The sequence below is a fragment of the Lytechinus variegatus genome, chromosome 1, assembly GCF_018143015.1.
Source record: "Lytechinus variegatus isolate NC3 chromosome 1, Lvar_3.0, whole genome shotgun sequence".
NCBI classification, from domain to species: Eukaryota; Metazoa; Echinodermata; class Echinoidea; order Temnopleuroida; family Toxopneustidae; genus Lytechinus; species Lytechinus variegatus.
Window position 1 is genome coordinate 20815804 of NC_054740.1, and position 18427 is coordinate 20834230.

General features: G+C 36.0%; 1 protein-coding gene across 2 annotated transcripts; it reads left to right on the forward strand.

Annotated features, from left to right (window-relative positions):
* The first annotated feature begins 4594 nt into the window (after positions 1–4594).
* Positions 4595–15712, forward strand: LOC121408789 (medium-chain acyl-CoA ligase ACSF2, mitochondrial-like). 2 transcript variants are annotated; one of them, XM_041600426.1, is made up of 13 exons: positions 4595–4857; positions 6419–6641; positions 7396–7578; positions 8013–8131; positions 8513–8678; positions 9546–9644; positions 9960–10099; positions 12252–12423; positions 13045–13152; positions 13911–14062; positions 14397–14538; positions 14830–14940; positions 15561–15712. In XM_041600426.1, exons 1-13 carry the CDS (start codon positions 4706–4708, stop codon positions 15696–15698), a joined length of 1905 nt encoding a protein of 634 aa, XP_041456360.1. In that variant the 5' UTR covers positions 4595–4705; the 3' UTR covers positions 15699–15712. The 2 variants fall into 2 exon arrangements, with proteins under 2 accessions (XP_041456360.1, XP_041456369.1); XM_041600435.1 differs by lacking the exons at positions 9960–10099; positions 12252–12423.
* Positions 15713–18427: the final 2715 nt, after the last annotated feature.

Consider the following 18427-nt stretch of genomic DNA (forward strand, 5'->3'; position numbering starts at 1 on the left):
GTATACTACTCCGATCCTTGCATGCTTCATATAATATACCGCGCGTTTATGATCAGCATATTCAGCTCCCCCAGGATATCATTCAGCTACATTAATTGGCTCAAGAGGCTGCACCCCCCCCCCCAAAAAAAAAAAGAAGATCACTATCTTGAGCAAAGAGCTTTAAGTAGTTAAACAACACGGCCTCATTCAACTGGAGACCTAGCGAAATCTTTAGATTAAAAGCAGTGGCTAGTTAGTTTTGTATGCAAAAATTATTTTTTCTGGGGCGCCGGGGGGGGTCCCAAATGCAGGACACATGTAATTTTCGAAGAAACTCTTAAAAAAAGGAGATACGGTAAGTACTGGTGATTCTGGGGCAGTTTTTCATTTTCTTGAGTGAAATTGGAAGATTTTGTAAACACTGTTTTGCGCATTTTGTGGTAATAAATAACCCCCTCCCCCATCCCAGCCATGATAAAAACAATTCATTTTAATAAATTTGAGAATGTGGTCGATAAAAAATATTCTGTACCACCACTGGTGATTATATGATAAGATAAACAAAGTCTTTCTACATCAATGAAGTAAATGGCTAAAATAATTCTAATTTTCTTAATTTACCTATTTTCAATGTTTCATAATAATTCATGCCCTTGCATCAGCCATGTAAAATCAAATTAAATATTCTCTTAAAGCAAAAGATTTTAAAATGTAAAAAGAAACCAATTAGATCAGCATTCAGTAGACCAGCCAAAACGATTTTTTATACTTAATTTACTGGACAGCAAAATTTGTTAATGCTTGCTAATGCATGACATTTCAGCTAAAAGACTTGCAAAAATACCCAGAAATAGCGGATGCCAAGTGCACTTTTGCGTGAAAGTGTCATTGTAAGCGTAAAATCTCGAAAATCAAGCATTTTGATATTTTGACGGAATATGTCAACATTTTTTATTATCTTTGATATGCGATTCTCTTTATTTGAATTTGAAAAACATAAGTCTCACAAATATACATTTCAAATTAAAATATTTCACACACATAGTATGGCCTATATATGGCACAGTGAAACATCGGAAAAACCGCGATTTCCTCAAAATAAAAATTTGTTAAAACTATCGATAGTTTGAAGCTTTTTTACACAACTTAAATTCGTAAATGTCCTAAAACTCCTAATGCCACAAATTTTCAAGTAAGATGGAAGATAACTCATTTCATGTTATCCGAAAAGAGACAATGTGTATTTTACACTTAGTGTGCGCATTCTGAATGAAAGATTACCTTTGATATGCGTCATTCTTATTTGGAGTTTCAAATTATTAGTATAATTAATATACATTTCAAATTGGAATATTACACATCACACGGCACTACATGAAACATGAAATCGTGATTTACTCAAAATAGAGTTTGTGAAAACTATCAATAATTCGAAGTTTTATTTACAACTTAAATTCTTCGATTTAAATGCGTTTATCTATCATGTCTATTGAACGTTATATCAATCGTCTTAATAATTATCACAAATATTAAAGAAATTTCAGGTAAGATGGAAAATGTTATCCGAAAGGGGACATGCATAATTTATCGGGTGGGCATTTTGAAGGTAAATTTGAATATACCGTACATTATAAGTACATACTTCAAACGAGTTAAAAATTTCTGGCCGCAGCTGACGTCCATCTTAGAATTTTCATGGGGAAAAATAACTTTTAAACAAAATACCCCAACAATACTCAATATTGCTCTAAAATGATACCAGTGTGCATGACTGTGACAAGAGATTTCGCTTGTCTCAGGCACACTACCGAATTGCATCTTGGACTTTACTTGTTGGAATATTAATGTGTCTACTGCAGTGCAATTACTTAATTGCAATTCTCAATCTAGGAAAACTGAACAATATTCAGGACTCTTTGCTCTGATTGTACGCTCAGACACCAATGATGATATAATATTTCGCTATAAACTTTTGAATTTTGAGTGCATTTTACTGTTATTATTTATCAAACGTGGATTTAACTGAATTGGTTTTCACAATGATCTAGGACATTGTTTACAACCACTTTCTGTTCTTCAGATTTGGAGCGTTGTCAATAATGAGCATACGGCCACAGCAAGAATTATTTGTTTGTGGGCTGTTTTGCCGGTGTTTAAAGGACAAGTCCACCCCAACAAAAACTTGATTTGAATAAAAAGAGAAAAATTCAACAAGCATAACACTGAAAATTTCATCAAAATCGGATGTAAAATAAGAAAGTTATGACATTTTAAAGTTTCGCTTCATTTCACAAAACAGTAATATGCACATCTCGGTCGGTATGCAAATGAGGGAATTGATGACATCACTCACTCACTATTTCTTTTGTATTTTATTATACGAAATATGAAATATTTTTATTTTCTTGTCATTGTCATGTGAAATGCAGTTTCATTCCTCCCTGAACACGTGGAATACCGTTATTTTAACATTTTGTGCTTCAGGCAAGGAGGTCCTAATCGTCAAATTCGTAAAAATTGAAATATTGTATAATTCAAACAATAAAAAACAAAAGAAATAGTGAGTGACATCATCGACTCTCTCATTTGGATGTAACTGGCTCGTTCATATAACTATTTTGTTAAAAATAAGCGAAACTTTGAAATGTCATAACTTTCTTATTTTAAATCCGATTTTGTTGAAATTTTCAGCATTGTGCTTGTCTGATTTTTCTCTATTGATTCAAATCAACATTTTTCTGAGGTTGACTTGACCTTTAAAGAAGATGATCATACCAAGCATTGTACACTGCAGCGTGATATGTCCTACGTACAAAAAAAAATGCTTACGGCACTTTAATCGAGTATAATTTGACATTACTAAATAATAATAATAATATGCAACATTTATATAGCGCTTAATACAAATGTTTCTAAGCGCTGCATATACTATTACACCGGCTTTAGCACGGCTACCCTGATCGGGCGCATCGAGCATTCCAAGGAATTTCTTCCTACCGGGTACCCATTTACTACACCTGGGTCGAGAGTGGCAAATGTAGATAAACGCCTTGCCAAAGGACGCTAGTGCTGCGTTTGGATTTGAACCCCGGTCCTTGTGGTTCACAGTCCGGAGACTTATCCACTGAGCCACAACACCTAAATCCTTTTGTAACTGACAGAGGATATCGGTACGTCTTGGTAATTGGCGATTATCATACAAATGGATAGAGTCGTATCCAATTCCTGATCGAGAAGCTCCGAGTCTACAACATTAAATATTTCATAAAGAGTTGCTATCATAGTAACTCGCTATGGTAGCAACTCCTTATGAAATGGTCCCCTAGAAATAATAAATAGATCGGTCTATAACCATTTGAATGAGCTAGGAGAAAAGAAAGGGGAAAAAGAGAAGGAAGTGAAAGAAGAGGATTTTAAAAAGAGGCAAATAAGAATAGAGACGAGTGAATGAAATAAGGTGAGGGGAAGACTTTGAAAACAAAATCTTTCATGTCACCATATAAAATTTTTGCTAGTGCTTCGCGCTCGCATTGCCTGTTCGATGAGATAGGCCTACATATCTTGCTCAACAGGCTGAAATGGCGATTAAAATAGCAAATTTTAAGTCAAAATATACAAAACATATTTCAGCTCGGACATCGAGATTTTACAATTTTGTGTGATTCATAAATTTATTTTTTAAGTGCGCTGTATTTTTTTTATGATCTGAATCTCAAAATATGTCAGCCTATTATCAGGACATGCAGCGCGCTTGTCTACCTGAGCTATCGTTTTGCCGACAGAGGACCAAATTCATAAATCGATAATAATTATGGGTCTGTATCGTTTTGAATTGATCAGCTTCTATGTACAATAAAGTAAATGCTTGTCACATTATGTTAGGGAGTTAAGAGAATACCAATTTTGGTGCTGCTATTGTTTGTGGTGAAGGGGTGATGATGATGACAACGATTGTTGTGGATGAAAATCAGATAGATTAAGGTTTAAATTCAAAGAGCAATGAGACCTTCATAGGGGACAGACACTGGCGTACCTAGGATATTTCAAAAGGGGGGATATTTGACAAGCAAAAAAAAGGGGGGTCTGCAACCAAAAATCAAGGATTTCTTATCAGCAAATTAAATTAAATTGACAAGGTTAAAAAAAGGGGGTAAACGTCTGTTTTCATTGCATTTTTACATTACAAATTATTAATTTGGCTTCTCAAAACGGGGGGGGAGCACGTCACCTGGATCAGTTGTGACTCGTCGGGGGGGGGCAGGGATACGTCCCCTGCATGAGTTGTGACTCGTCAGGGGGGCAGACTGCCCCCTGCCCTCCCCCCTTAGGTACGCCAATGGGGGCAGCAAATTATTGCAAAACCCCAATGCACCTTTACTTGTTTTTTACTATGTAATTTTTATGATTTCGCCAGTACACACAAAGTGTCACCATCTGAAAAAGCAAAATTTTTGCTCGGTCGCTTTTGTCACTCGTAGATCGGAAGGTGAGTTGACAAGACCAATCAAGGCCCCATGTCGTTAAATATACTTGTACAGTCGTTGATAAACCTTCCATGAACGGAACCCTTTACTAATATCATTATTAAGTATTCCACTCTAAGTCAATCTACACATATGACAATAGACCCCTCAGACTTGCTCAATTATTGGAACGAATTCAAAATAGGAGGTCAAGCTAGCTATCCATACGAGTCAATTCAGCATCCTTTCAGGGCCGTCTGATGGTGACACAATATTTTACGTGCTGTTATTTTATCGACATCATGTCCACGATGACGAGGTGGTTGCAAGGACTAAACGCTCTTCGAAGTAGTCATCGACTTCCATTTAGAGCTTGGTCGTCAATGACATCGGGATGTCATCATCTTAGTATGTAAGACATAAACTTTTATTGTTAGTTTTAAGTTTTTAGTTGGTGTGGTTTAAGTTTTTTATCATGACAGGCTGCCATAGGTCTTAAAAGTGTTTCACATAATCTTGAACCTTTGACAGAGCACCGAATGTTTTTATCTATCGATTTGTTGATCTGAATAATACTTCAGGAAGTTTTGGGTTGTGTATGTTGTAGTGAGTGTTGCATTGATAAAAAAAACCTGAATAACAACTTGCCTAAAAAGCTATCGGGAAAAGTATACACGCATATGGTTATAGCGGAAAGGTCAGTGATCACTGATCAGTGGTCAGATAGATTCACGGATGAGACAATAATTAAACAAAGGCTATGAAAAAAATTGACCATGACCCAGTGGAAAATAATATTATATTTACAAGGTGCCCCTCAAATTCACCAAAGCTACAATACACGATATATCTGTATATGGCAGGTCAATAGATGGAATTATATAGAATTGCTCTTATCACAAAGAGGAAATATGTATACAGCATTATCACAACAGTGTTCTGATAGTCATTTCATACTTTCGCAATTAACAAACAAATATCATACGAGAAATACTGAGGAAATACATGCCCCCTATTTACCAGTTTAACTTTTATAAACAGTCACAAGGGTGATGCAATCTGCCATCTGAATTCGAACCCTCACTAAATTAATATTGAATCATTTTAAAGTAGTTGATTGAAAAAGAGATTATCTCTGATATATTTGAATTCGCTATTCAGTTTTGTCCTAATCGTCTAGCTTTATCTTGTTGCGAAATATATCTTTAAATATTATTAAGATGACTCATAATGTTTCATACTGATTCAGTATATCATTTAAACAGTTCTTCTTTGAAGGTTTGCATGGTGGCATGTACAATCGCTGATGTGGTTTACGGTACACCATGTGGAGTGTTATAGAAACAGTGGATAGAAGAAGAGAAGAAATTGATAGGCGAGAAAGTGGAGATTTGAGAGTTGATTATTCTTTCTTGAAAGTAGTCCTGAAAAGGACTGTAAACCAGAAGGAATTGATGAGTTGAGAACAGCTTGAGTAGTAGAGCTGATGAGGAGATGCTGGCTTGAATCGGCGAGTAGAGATGATGAGTAGTAGAGAGACTCGACGTTTCGGACAGGTTCACTGACCGTCTTAAGGAGACGGACAGTGAATAGATAAATACATTTTCATGTTCAATGATGTTTGTTTTTAAAAGCAGGGCACCTTGGTATTCTTGTTCAAACATGAAGAGGCCAACCCCGCAGTAAAACTAACTGAGACTAAATGAAACGTTATAGATAAATAAATAAATAGATATTTACTTTGCACAACTTATACAAGAATTTGGGTTTAATCGCATTTCTTTTGAAAGAAATAGAATATTCTTGTCAAAGTACATTACATTCGTTTAAATTAACTTTCTACTTTCCATTTACAGTAATTATCTCGATCAATATTATAATCACGATAGTTTCTTTCAAATCTATACGACTTACTAAAACCATGGACCTAGTGATAGGTCCATGCTAAAACATAATATTTTTTATCATTACAGAACAAATACAAGTTCGAGATCATTGAGCGCTTCTTTCATTCGATCTAAATACGGGATTAGCTACGCCCATGGTCATGACTACAATAACACCACAAGCTATCCAGTCCTACCCATCACCATTGGTCAAGCACTGGACATTGCCACTAAAAAATCACCTGATGATGAAGTCATCATCTTTTCTGAACAAGGACATCGACTGACTTTCCCACAATTCAGAAAAGAGGTAAAAATGGAATTTAAGCAATAATTTATCTCAATGCAATTAAAGATAAAAATCAATTTCGTCATTAATCATGTTAATGATTACGAACCTACGTCATTTCGTCAATGTTAATTACATGAAATTATGAATCGTCAATTTACAGTTTTAATTGGAAAAAAAAATATTTGCACCAAAATACAAAACTGTTATGTCAACGAATGAAAGGGATACAACATTGGAAAGAATTGATGAGTGCGATTGTGATTGGTATAAGATACATATTTCGAAATTGCGATACGCTTGCCGGGATCTCGAGCTGTTCAGGGGGAGGTAATGGTTATGACGTCACAATTTTTTAATCAGCATATATATATTTATTTTTTTTTTCAGTTCAGCATTTTGGTATGTGAAGCATGATGGTGGAAACTGATGAGAGTTTCGAGATATGGCCCGGCCTAATACCTACTTATCCCTAAATCAGTGTAAAATTTACCTGTTTCGAAACAATTGCGAATCGTGAAAAATTTCTTACATATATTTCATGGGTCTAATTAGGAATTCATTGATGTTGTCACACTTTGGCCTCGACCCCATTCTCATTACCCGTTTGTAGAGGTTTTTCATCGTGTGATTCCGAAATATAGTCATTATGCTGTAAATGTTGTAAATAAACAAATAACAAAGGGTTGCTGGTGACGTCACACTTCTGTCTTTAGTGAATTAAAGATAATACACTGTTCATATGAATCTTAACTTTTATTTATTCCTGATAAAGGTTGATCGTCTATCAGCTGGTCTACTCTCTCTTGGTGTCAATCGAGGTGATCGTGTTGGTATCTGGGGACCAAATACTCTAGAATGGGTCTTAACCATGTTTGCTACCATACGAATAGGCGCCATCTTGGTTAACCTCAATCCTGCTTACCAAGCCAAAGATATAGAATATGCTCTGAGAAAGGTAAACCTGTTATACGTAGATGATCGAGGTCTATTCAAATTCTGACTCGTCTCTAATTCCCTTTTCAGTTGTATCAGGCGTTTTGAAATGTTGATCATACCTTCCTAGATAAAGATCAATTAAACATAATTCAGAAACAAGGAATTTCATACATGATATTACCAAAATACTACTTGCATTCATTAATATTCGTATTAATCAAAGCAATAAGAAATAGATTCAGTTATACCATATTATGATCGTCATAGTATAATATTTCGGATTGATACGAGTTTAGATCTTACTTCACTACTTTCTTCCAGTTATATACACCTGATCATTCTAATCTTATATAATTCTCTTTGCCGGTGATGAGCAAACCAACAACAACAACAACAACAAAAATGGTTTATCTTTATAAGATGTGATTTTTATTTCTACCACGGTTAATGCAGGTTGGCGTCAAAGTTCTGGTAGCAGCACGTCCATTCAAGATACAGAACTACTATAACATATTAAATGAGGTATGTCCTGAACTTGAGACATCATCACCGGGTACTCTGAAGAGTAAAAGGTGAGAAACTTTATAAAATATAATACATTATCCTGTTTTGGGTTTGTTTTCAACAAAAATAATGTTGAATTTTGCAAATTTGTATTATTCATTACTTTTTTGTCCTTTTGACAACACTCACATATATCGATACACCTATCTCCTATTTTTCTCTTCTTTCTCTCCCTTCTCGTTCTCTCTCGGTCACAGCCCCCCCCCCCCCCTCTCTCTCTCTCTAGTATCCCCTCTTTTTTTACACTCCTGACCGATGACAGGAAAAACGTTTTCGAAATAATCAAGAATCGATGTAGAAATATCATTCGTGGATGTCTATGATCAAACTTCCCCTGTAAGATTACCATCTACATTTTTTCGATTTCTTTGATCGCCTTTCAAACTTAGACTGCCTGATTTGAAATCCATCATCATGATGGGTGAAGAACCTCATCCGGGTACCTTCTTATTCGGTGATGTCATGGATATGGGTGGAAGTGAAGAGCATGACGTCATTGATCGGTGCAGGAAAATGCTTCAGTTTGATGACGTAGCCAACATCCAGTTCACATCGGTAATGAAATCAAATATTGTTTCGTAACGATCTATCATCTCGATCCCCAAATGACAAAGATATAGTATACATAATAATTTTCAAAATACAGATACATATAAATTTTCAAAATATAGATACATATAAAAATGCGAAAGTCGTATCATTGCTTCTATTATTTGACCTAGGGGTGAATATGCATCCATCTTTCATTTTTATAATTTCAGGTATTAAAGGACAAGTCCACCCCCAACATAAACTTGATTTGTATAAAAAGAGAAAAATTCAGCAAGCATAACACTGAAAATTTCATCAAAATCGGATGCAAAATAAGAAAGTTATGGCATTTTAAAGTTTCGCTTATTTTCAACAAAATAGTTATATGAACGAGCCAGTTACATCCAAATGAGAGAGTTGATGACATCACTCACTCACTATTTCTTTTGTATTTTATTATATGAAATATGAAATATTTTTATTATCTCGTCATTGTCATGTGAAATGAAGTTTCATTCCTCCCTGAACACGTGGAATTCCATTATTTTAACATTTTGTGCTTCAGGCAAGGAGATCCTAATCGTCAAATTCGTAAAAATTTAAATATTGTAGTATTCACACAATAAAAAATAAAAGAAATAGTGAGTGAGTGACATCATCGACTCTCTCATTTGGATGTAGCTGGCTCGTTCATATAACTATTTGTTGAAAATAAGCGAAACTTTGAAATGTCATAACTTATTTTACATCCGATTTTGATGAAATTTTCAGCATTGTTCTTGTCTGATTTTTCTCTATTGATTCAAATCAACATTTTCTGAGGTGGACTTGACCTTTAATTTCATTTCTTGTGCATGTAATATTTATATTATTGTTTCTACCACCGGATAGGGTACAACTGGCAATCCCAAAGCAACATGCCTGACCCATTTCCATGTTGTCAACAACATGCAAACTCTTGCCCAGCTTTATCCAGGGGACACGCGTCAGGTATATTAATTTTATAAATAGTCTGTTATCTTGTAAATTCAATTCATCGTGTAACCTGCGCTTGTTTCTTTTCTTCTTTATCCTTTTATGATTGAGTAGTGACGGTGATTTATGAAGTAAAACTTATTGATTATAAATCTGTAGAAATGTCTGGTAAAATTTGTTTAATATAATTACGCCCTTCTTCATACTTTTCAATGTTCTGTTTCTCGGAATCTCTGTGATAGTATTTTCATTTTTATTGTTCCAACTTTGCTCTTCTTTGTTTCTCCATAATCGGTCTCGAATTTTTAAATATCTTTTTTCTTCATTTAGAGTTTGTGTGTTCCTACTCCAATGTTCCACGTGTTGGGAATGTTCATTGTAGTACTCGGTACATTGACCACATCAAAGACTGTGTTTCCTTCACCAGGCTTCGATGCTCTTGCATGCTTGAGAGCCATGCAAGACGAAAGGTCAATTCACATTCTTTCTTTTTTTGTATGTGTTAACATTTGTGTGAGTGTGTGGTGATTTCGGTGATGTGCTTGGGTGTGTGTATGTGTGTGTCACATCCCAAACATGAACATGTAAACATAATAATAATGCTGATCGAATTCTCTATGCAAATATTTGTCAGTGATGCTAATGCCATTTCTCTGTCCGCAGTGCCTCATGATTTAGACAATGTCCATCATGTCCATTATCTTCTTCTTTTTCCCCTCACTAATCATTCCGAGTTTGGTTGACACCAACGTTAGTATTTTGGGATTTTGAGGCATTTATTAGAACCCTTTACCTAATTATGTATATTTCCCCCCGTAAGATTTTCTTGCTCTCAAAACACTTTTAGAATCACTAAAAACTTTCATTCATGAATTTTTGGCACACTTTCGGCATCCATCTTTCCCCCGTTTCACATTCTTCTGGCCCCCATTTAACATTCCTCTGGCACACATTCGGCATCTCTGACACCGTTTACACATCCTTCTTGAATTTGTTCGGCATCCATCTGACACTATTACTGCAACCCTCTGAAACCAATTCGGCATCCATCTGGCATCCTTTCGGCAACCTGAATCCCTTCGGCATCCATTTGACAACCTTTTGGCAACCCTCTGAAACCCATTCGGCATCCATCTGAAATCCTTTCGGCAACCTGAAACCCTTCGGCATCCATCTGACAACCTTTTGGCAACCCTCTGAAACCCATTTGGCATTCATATGACACCCTTTTGGCAACCCTCTGAAACCCTTCGGCCTCCATATGACACCCATTCGGCAACCCTCTGAAACCCTTCGGCAGCCATATGACACCATTTCGGCAACCCTCTGAAACCCTTCGGCAGCCATATGACACCCTTTCGGCAACCCTCTGAAACCCTTCGGCAGCCATATGACACCCTTTTGGCTACCCTCTGAAACCCTTCGGTATCCATCTGTCACCCTTTCGGCATCCATCTGAAACCCTTCGGCATCCATCTGACACCCTTAACACATTCTTCTTAAATCTGTTCTGCATCCCTCTGTAACCTATTCGGCATCCATCTAGAATTCATTCGGCATTCCTCAGGTATTCTTCTGGCAATTTTTTTCAAATTCCACCCATTTAGCATCCATCTGGTACCCTTTGACATCGCACTGGAACACATTAAGCATCACTCTGACACACTTTCGACAATCCTCTAGCACTCATTCGGCATCTCTATCACTCTTTCGGTTTTCCTCTGCCATCCTTTCCACAATTCTCTGAAAACCATTCGGCAACCCTCTGGCACCTTTTCGACATCCCTCTGAAACCCATTCGGCATCCATCTGACACCCTTTCGGCAACCCTCTGAAACCATTATGCAGCCCTCTTACACCCATCCGGCAACCCTCTGAAACCGTTCAGTATCCATCTGACACCCTTTCGACAACCCTCTGAAACCCTTCGGCATCCATATGACACCCTTTCGGCAACCCTCTGAAACCCTTCGGCATCCATATGACACCCTTTCGGCAACCCTCTGAAACCCTTCGGCATCCATCTGGTACCCACTCGATATCCCTCTGGCACACATTCGGCATCTCTGGTACCCTTCCTGTATTCCTCTGCCATCCTTTCCACATTTCTCTGAAACCCATTCAGCATCACTTTTGCACATATTCAGCATCCCTTTGTCTACCTTTCGGCATCCCTCTGGCAGCTATTTCGGTTCAACTTTATTTCATTTGAAGTGGTTTCATTTCGGAAGAATAGGGTGATTTTTTTTATACAAGGGGAAAAATACCTCATATATTCAAGGGATGCATTTGGATAATAACAAACATTCATTTCCTTGATGGAAGTATTATCAAGGTTTATCTTAAAAACGTTTATATTTCCGGTGTAATTCAACTTTCGAAGTGTTTGTTGTGCTGAATTAAGTTTGATGTAATTTATCAATATTTTGTTCAAACTCAAATTTACAGCATTTTATAGTAATTTCCAGTTTTATTCTCCAAAATCTATTGACGTAGGACCCATTTATACCTAATTATTAGACTTATCAATATTTTATAATGTTTATTACACACTATACTTAACAAAAAGAAATTGCATATGCAATTCTGATGACATTGCAACAAATGCGTTTTCCTTTATAGGTGCACAAGATGGTATGGGGCTCCAACAATGATCATTGATATGTTGCATCATCCTGAGTTTTCGACCTTTGACCTCAGTCATTTGAAATACATTTTGACCGGTGGAGGTTACGTGCCTTTGGAAGTGGTTCAGCGGCTTCGTCGTGCTGTTCCTTCTCTAACGGACATCGTCGTACGTAAAATAAATATACAATCAAAAAATGAACTAAGAATAGTTGATTATTATGCGAGAAAGTCTTGTACTCTGAGAAAGAAATCGAACTTTTAGCGATGCTACGCTGGGAACACCTTTGAATTTAAAATGCACTTTTCTGGGCTGAAAAAATACTAAGTTGCTCCTATGTAGGCATTCGAAGACTAGGAATGTACACATGGTGACCTTGTCTGTTAAAACTTGAATCAATTGCAGTTGGGCTGTATTCACCTAAAATTAGTCATCACTGCCAGGTCAAATATAATTAGTTATTAGTTTGGTCACGCTAATATTAAGTTGTGATTTATGAGAACATTTAGCAAATTATGGAAATTATAAAAATTCTACAATCTCATTTTACATGCCAAATCTGGGGAAAGAGTGATAATTGTTCTAAATGTTGATGCTTTTTGTATATTTGCTTCGCTCATTTCGAATTTGGCGCAATAGTTCCAAAACGCGGCCTTTTAGAAGTTTTGCCTCATTAGCCAAACGTTCATGTGCCCATTCTTTATATCATGCTATATTCAGTTGTACAAATGTAGGAATAATGGCTCATTCGATATCATAAAAAGTGATACTTTGTCTTTGTTTAACCAGATTGCATACGGAATGACAGAGATGGGTGGTGTAATGTCCTGTAGTCGACCAGATGATCCTGATGAAATGAGATACTCGACGATTGGACGTCCATTTCCTTGGTGCGAGGTAAAGGGCCCGTTTCATAAAGAGTTACAACTGTTGTAACTTTGTCATTATGACAACTACCATGGTAACCTTGATTTTGATTGGCTGCTGAGCCCTGTTGCCATCGTAGTTGCCATAATAGCAACGGTACAACATTTGTAACACTCTATGAAACGGGCCCAAGGTCTGTCATCATGGCTAAATAATACACAGACAATTAATGGCAAAATTTCTTATTCAGGATGATAGGTCAGTAAATATTTCCAAATACAAACGGAACCGACGAAGTAGTGGTCAAAACTCATATTCAGGGTGACACATGTTTGTGACGTGTTCTGTTATTGCATGGACCTACTAGGTCGATAATAATACATGTAATACATGTTTCTTCATTTTTCTTCGCCGAGTGTTTGTTGCATTTGAACAAATGAAATATTTTTTCAACATTTGCATATTGAATTCCTAGAATAACTGTCTATCTCTCTTCATGCCTGGTGCTTATACTGTTTTGTTGTTGTTGTTATTGTTTTAACTCTTTTACAGTTATATGATAAATTTCATGCCGCATATAACAGTTGCTTTATCACTTGGGTCTAAGATCTATATAACAACGCCCGATTTAGGTGGGGACCTTTCAAACCCGTATCCCTTACAATATTGTTATTATTCATTTAATAGCTTGTTATCCATCCTTTATCTTTTTAACTACCCTCCCCCCCGAGTATGTTATGAACATAACGCAGCATGGTCTTAAATGTTCATATTTGACATTCATATAGGTAAAAATAACGAATCCATCAAATGGGGAGATAGTTCCTATTGGAGAGGCGGGAGAGTTATGCGGTAGATCACCAAGCATCATGACTGAATACTGGCAGGATGAGAGGAAGACAAAAGAAACTATCGAATCTACAAGATGGCTTCATTCTGGGTGAGATTCATCTTTCTTTATTATCTTATACTGAATGAAAAAGTGGAGCGTTATTTGGCAGATGATGGTTAATTTCAGGAATACTTTATATTGTAATAACGTCATCTGGTCATAGGATCTGTTTAAGGCTTATATAATTATTTACTGGGCTCAGATAATTTTTGTTGAACAGACGGAAAATTAGAGATAGATAGACAATATCGGTTGGTTGGATGGTTGGTTGAATAGTGTAGATCGTATTAGGGATTATGTTGAAGACCATGCTTGATTACTTGATAATGAACTTGGGTCCCCCCCCCCTCTTTTTCCCCCTTTTTTTTATCTAAATCTCCAGTGATCTTGCTAAAATGAACGAAGATGGTTACATCAGTATAGTGGGTCGTATTAAAGATATGATCAGTCGAGGAGGAGAAAACATCTTTGCTGTTCATATTGAAGATCACCTTCACAAACACCCTAAAGTTGAAGACGTTCAGGTAAGGCAAAGTTATTTTTCCTTTTTTTCGTTATTATGTTTCATTATGTATTATTTACATCGCTTTTATGAGTTTGTGTTTTTCATTCAGTGTTGGCTTACAATAACGACCCCTTTTTTTACCTAAGAACTTAAGTCTGAATAATTCAATATTTTAAAAATTACTGGACTTTTATGTTTGTCTTTGGGCTCATTGTCCTTTAAGCAATTCCTAAATTAATGTAATAACATTATTTATTTCTTTATTTGGTCCATTCTTCATCACAATAAAAATATTCTCGTCGATATTCAGGTGATTGGGGTACCAGATAAGAGATTAATGGAAGAGGTATGCGCATGCGTCAAACTGAAAGCTGGTGTCACGTGTACTGGAGAAGAGATAAGAGATTTCTGCAAAGGACAGGTTTGTGATTTCAATTAATGCACGATTTCATTTAGCATGTTTACATATCAAATTCACTAATATTGAATCATTTATCAATATCATGATTATGTTATAAATCTATAAATATGCTATTTGAAATTTCATTGTTTTCAAGAGACTTATTTTGGTCTATATTTTCACATTACTCTAAAAACTAAGAATAAAAACCATGGGCTTTTATTTCCTTATTTTTGTATTGTTTTTTTTATAATTATTTACCTTAAACTATCCATTGCAACAATGTTTAATTCGAGTTTGGGACACAGCCTTGACAAGTTCAAGTCTCTTTTGAACTTTTGCAGTGACCCGATTCCATTTGATTTTTTTTTCTATATATGTGAAATCAATACCATTTCTGTGTTTTTTGTATTGTATTCAATGTAAATCTTGTAAATTTGTATGTATATGTAAATCTTATAAATTTGTATGTATGAATTGTATCTTTTTATAGAATGGAATTAATAAATCTTGAATCTTGGCTGTATATTGATGTAGTTATCCTCACTATACTATTGTCGTTTTGATTTGTTTCTTGCTATTGTTGTCGATCATTCATTATTGCCGTTTTAACGATTTTTTTATCTATTTTTTTCACACAGCTGGCCCGTTATGAGGTTCCTCGCTATGTTGAATTCGTCTCCAGCTTCCCATATACCATGTCCAACAAAGTTCAGAAATACAAACTCCGTGAAGAAATGGCGAAGAGACTCAAGTTAGACAACATTAATTCATCCTAGTCATGTAGATGTCTCATGCTTATGTACTTTGTTCATTGGCAAAAGTTTTGAACGTTTGAAAATGATATAAATGTTTTTGCAATGGTTACAGCGTGCCCCCTTCCCCATTGACTTTGATTGTCTGCTATTTTGGCAAGAGGGTTGGTTAAAAGATCCATCGAGGGAGGGGAGGCATGAGAGGGGGGAGATAAAGTCGCAAAGTCGCCATCACCTTTGGAAGCACTTTCCAATCAATTTTTTATAACAAAAAAAAAGATTCAGAAAAAGGGTAGTTTAGCGGGACTGGATCGGTGCCTGTATATGGGAAAGCAAGGCGAATATATTCATCTTGATTCTCTTTGTCGGTGCATTTTCAAAGATATGTTTCTTTTCCCGGCATTATACAATTTTCTTGTAGGCGTATATTATTTCCTAAAATCAATGATGTGGTAACGATGATATGTCTTGTTTTGACAATCCTAATCGACTTTTGGCTGTGGGTTCCATGCTATTTGTTCCGGCGACATTTGCTCCACTGTGAATTATACACACTAATGGAATCGTCAACTTCAACCATTGATTTAACACTATACCCTATCCTAAAATAAAACCCTATTACAATCCTAACCATATATCTTAGACGAAATTGAGCCCGGAGCAATTATCGCAGGAGCAAATGTCGTGTCACCTTCCTGGGGTCCGTTGTATAAAACTTTTTACCTGAGAAAACTCAGGTTGTTTTTACCGGAGTTTTTGCCCTGTGGTAAAGTCAACGGCAGAAATCAGACTTGCCTTAGTTTTCAGTTTTTACCAGAGTTTTCTCAGGTAAAAAGTTTTATGCAACGGGCCCCAGGATGCCTTATGAAAACGGTTTACTTTCACAAAGAATCAGGCGCGTAATTGAATGCTCTTTACTGCTGATTTTGTGAAGGGAGACAAGGAGAGAAAAATCAGGGAAATGAGTTAAAGGAGCAAAGAACGAGTAAAGATACTGAGCAAGACAGTAGGAGAGGGAACAGCAAGATGAGAGGAGAGAAACGATGAGAGAGAGATGGGATGGGTCGGGAAGGGAGGGAGGGGTAGAATATTAAAATAATTTTTATCGTGAATAAAATCAAACAAAACTAGCACCAACATCACCACTATCACCAACACCACCTGTTGTACCTCCACCATCTTCAGTCACCATCTTCATCATCACCATCATTACCAACAACCACTACCAATTAGTAGGTGATAGGTCATTTGCTGTGTTTGCCCCAAATATTGGAATAGATTGCCCCATAAACTTAGACAATGTTCTTCTACTGATGTGTTTAAGAAGATTATTAAATCTCATTTGTTTTAACATGTTTAATATATTGCAAGTAGTGTTTCATTTTGTGTAGTTTTGTTTTAAGTTTTTACCGATTGTATTTGTTTTGTCATTTGTACAGCGCTTTGTAACTTTTGAAAAAGCGCTTAATAAGAAGGAATTAATATTATTATTACCACCAGAACTACTACATTCTTCGCTATCATCATCATCTTCAGTCACCATCTTCATCATCACCATCATTACCAACAACCACTACCACCAGAACTATCACATTCTTCGCTATCAACATCATCTTCATAATCACACTATCTTCATCATCATTATAATTATTGTTATCACAACCACTACCATCTCGAATTTCATCTTCGTCATCACAATCACTGTTATTATCACCATCATCATTACTTTTCCATGTTTGAAAATTGAATAAAAAAATGCAATGAACAAATTAAGACATCATTTATTATTTTGTTTTAATGTACCAATAAGTCAAGATCGATGACTGTGTAAATACATTTATTTACAAAGATCTATATACACGGGGATATCACTTCATATGCTTCAATCTGATTTTAAACGCGAAAGCAAACATAGGGACACCAATATCATAACTATTACCATTCACAAACAGTAAACCCTTAACAATAAAACATCTATACTGAAACTTTTACATTACCGTGTCTCCCCTGGAAGACCGTGCTTCATTAAACGTGACATACGAATTTGGTTTCAGCTTACTTGTATTTCGATAATCGTGAAAAAGGGATGAATCTCTATATATAACTTTTACAATATCAATGAATGAGTCAGAAAAGCGTCGGTGATATTTTAGCTGCTACACTGTTAGAAAAAATAAAAGAAGTTCCTGCAGCAGAGTCTCGAGAACACCTGTAATCTTACCGAATTGCGTAATCTTACAGGAAATTGGTATTTGATGTATGGAATCTTACAAATTTCCTTGAATAAAACACCCTTTTCCCCTTTTTTAAACAGACCTGTTCTGTTAAATTGCAGAAAAATTCGTGTTTTATGAATTTACAGAATGATTATTACGCAATTCGGTAAGATTACAGGTGTTCTCGAGACTCTGCTGCAGGAACTTCTTCTATTTTTTCTAACAGTGTACGTTTCCAGTTAAACGAAAAAGAAAAAACGGGCATCCAATGCGAGGGTATTTATAACGTGAGCCACGTACTAGTAGCACCTGATAAATGCATTTCAATATTGCTCGTGCAGGGAAGTATAACTTTGTTACGAGATACTTGCCGGGACAACCTCCATAAAAACAATAAATGGATGAATAAATAAACAAAATTTCAGCAAATTTCAAAAGAGAGAACTGATGTATCTTCAGCCATGGTGAACCAGATTATTTCAGTTAACATGTGATTCAGCTTGGTCGTTGAACTCCAATCTTTGTTGTTGTTTTTTC

Coding starts and splice junctions, on each gene's coding strand:
- LOC121408789 (XM_041600426.1), top strand. CDS start 4,706: ATGGTGACACAATATTTTACGTGCTGTTATTTTATCGACATCATGTCC. Junction 7,579..8,012: donor TAGAATATGCTCTGAGAAAG/GTAAACCTGTTA, acceptor CGGTTAATGCAG/GTTGGCGTCAAAGTTCTGGT. Junction 9,645..9,959: donor ATCCAGGGGACACGCGTCAG/GTATATTAATTT, acceptor TTCTTCATTTAG/AGTTTGTGTGTTCCTACTCC.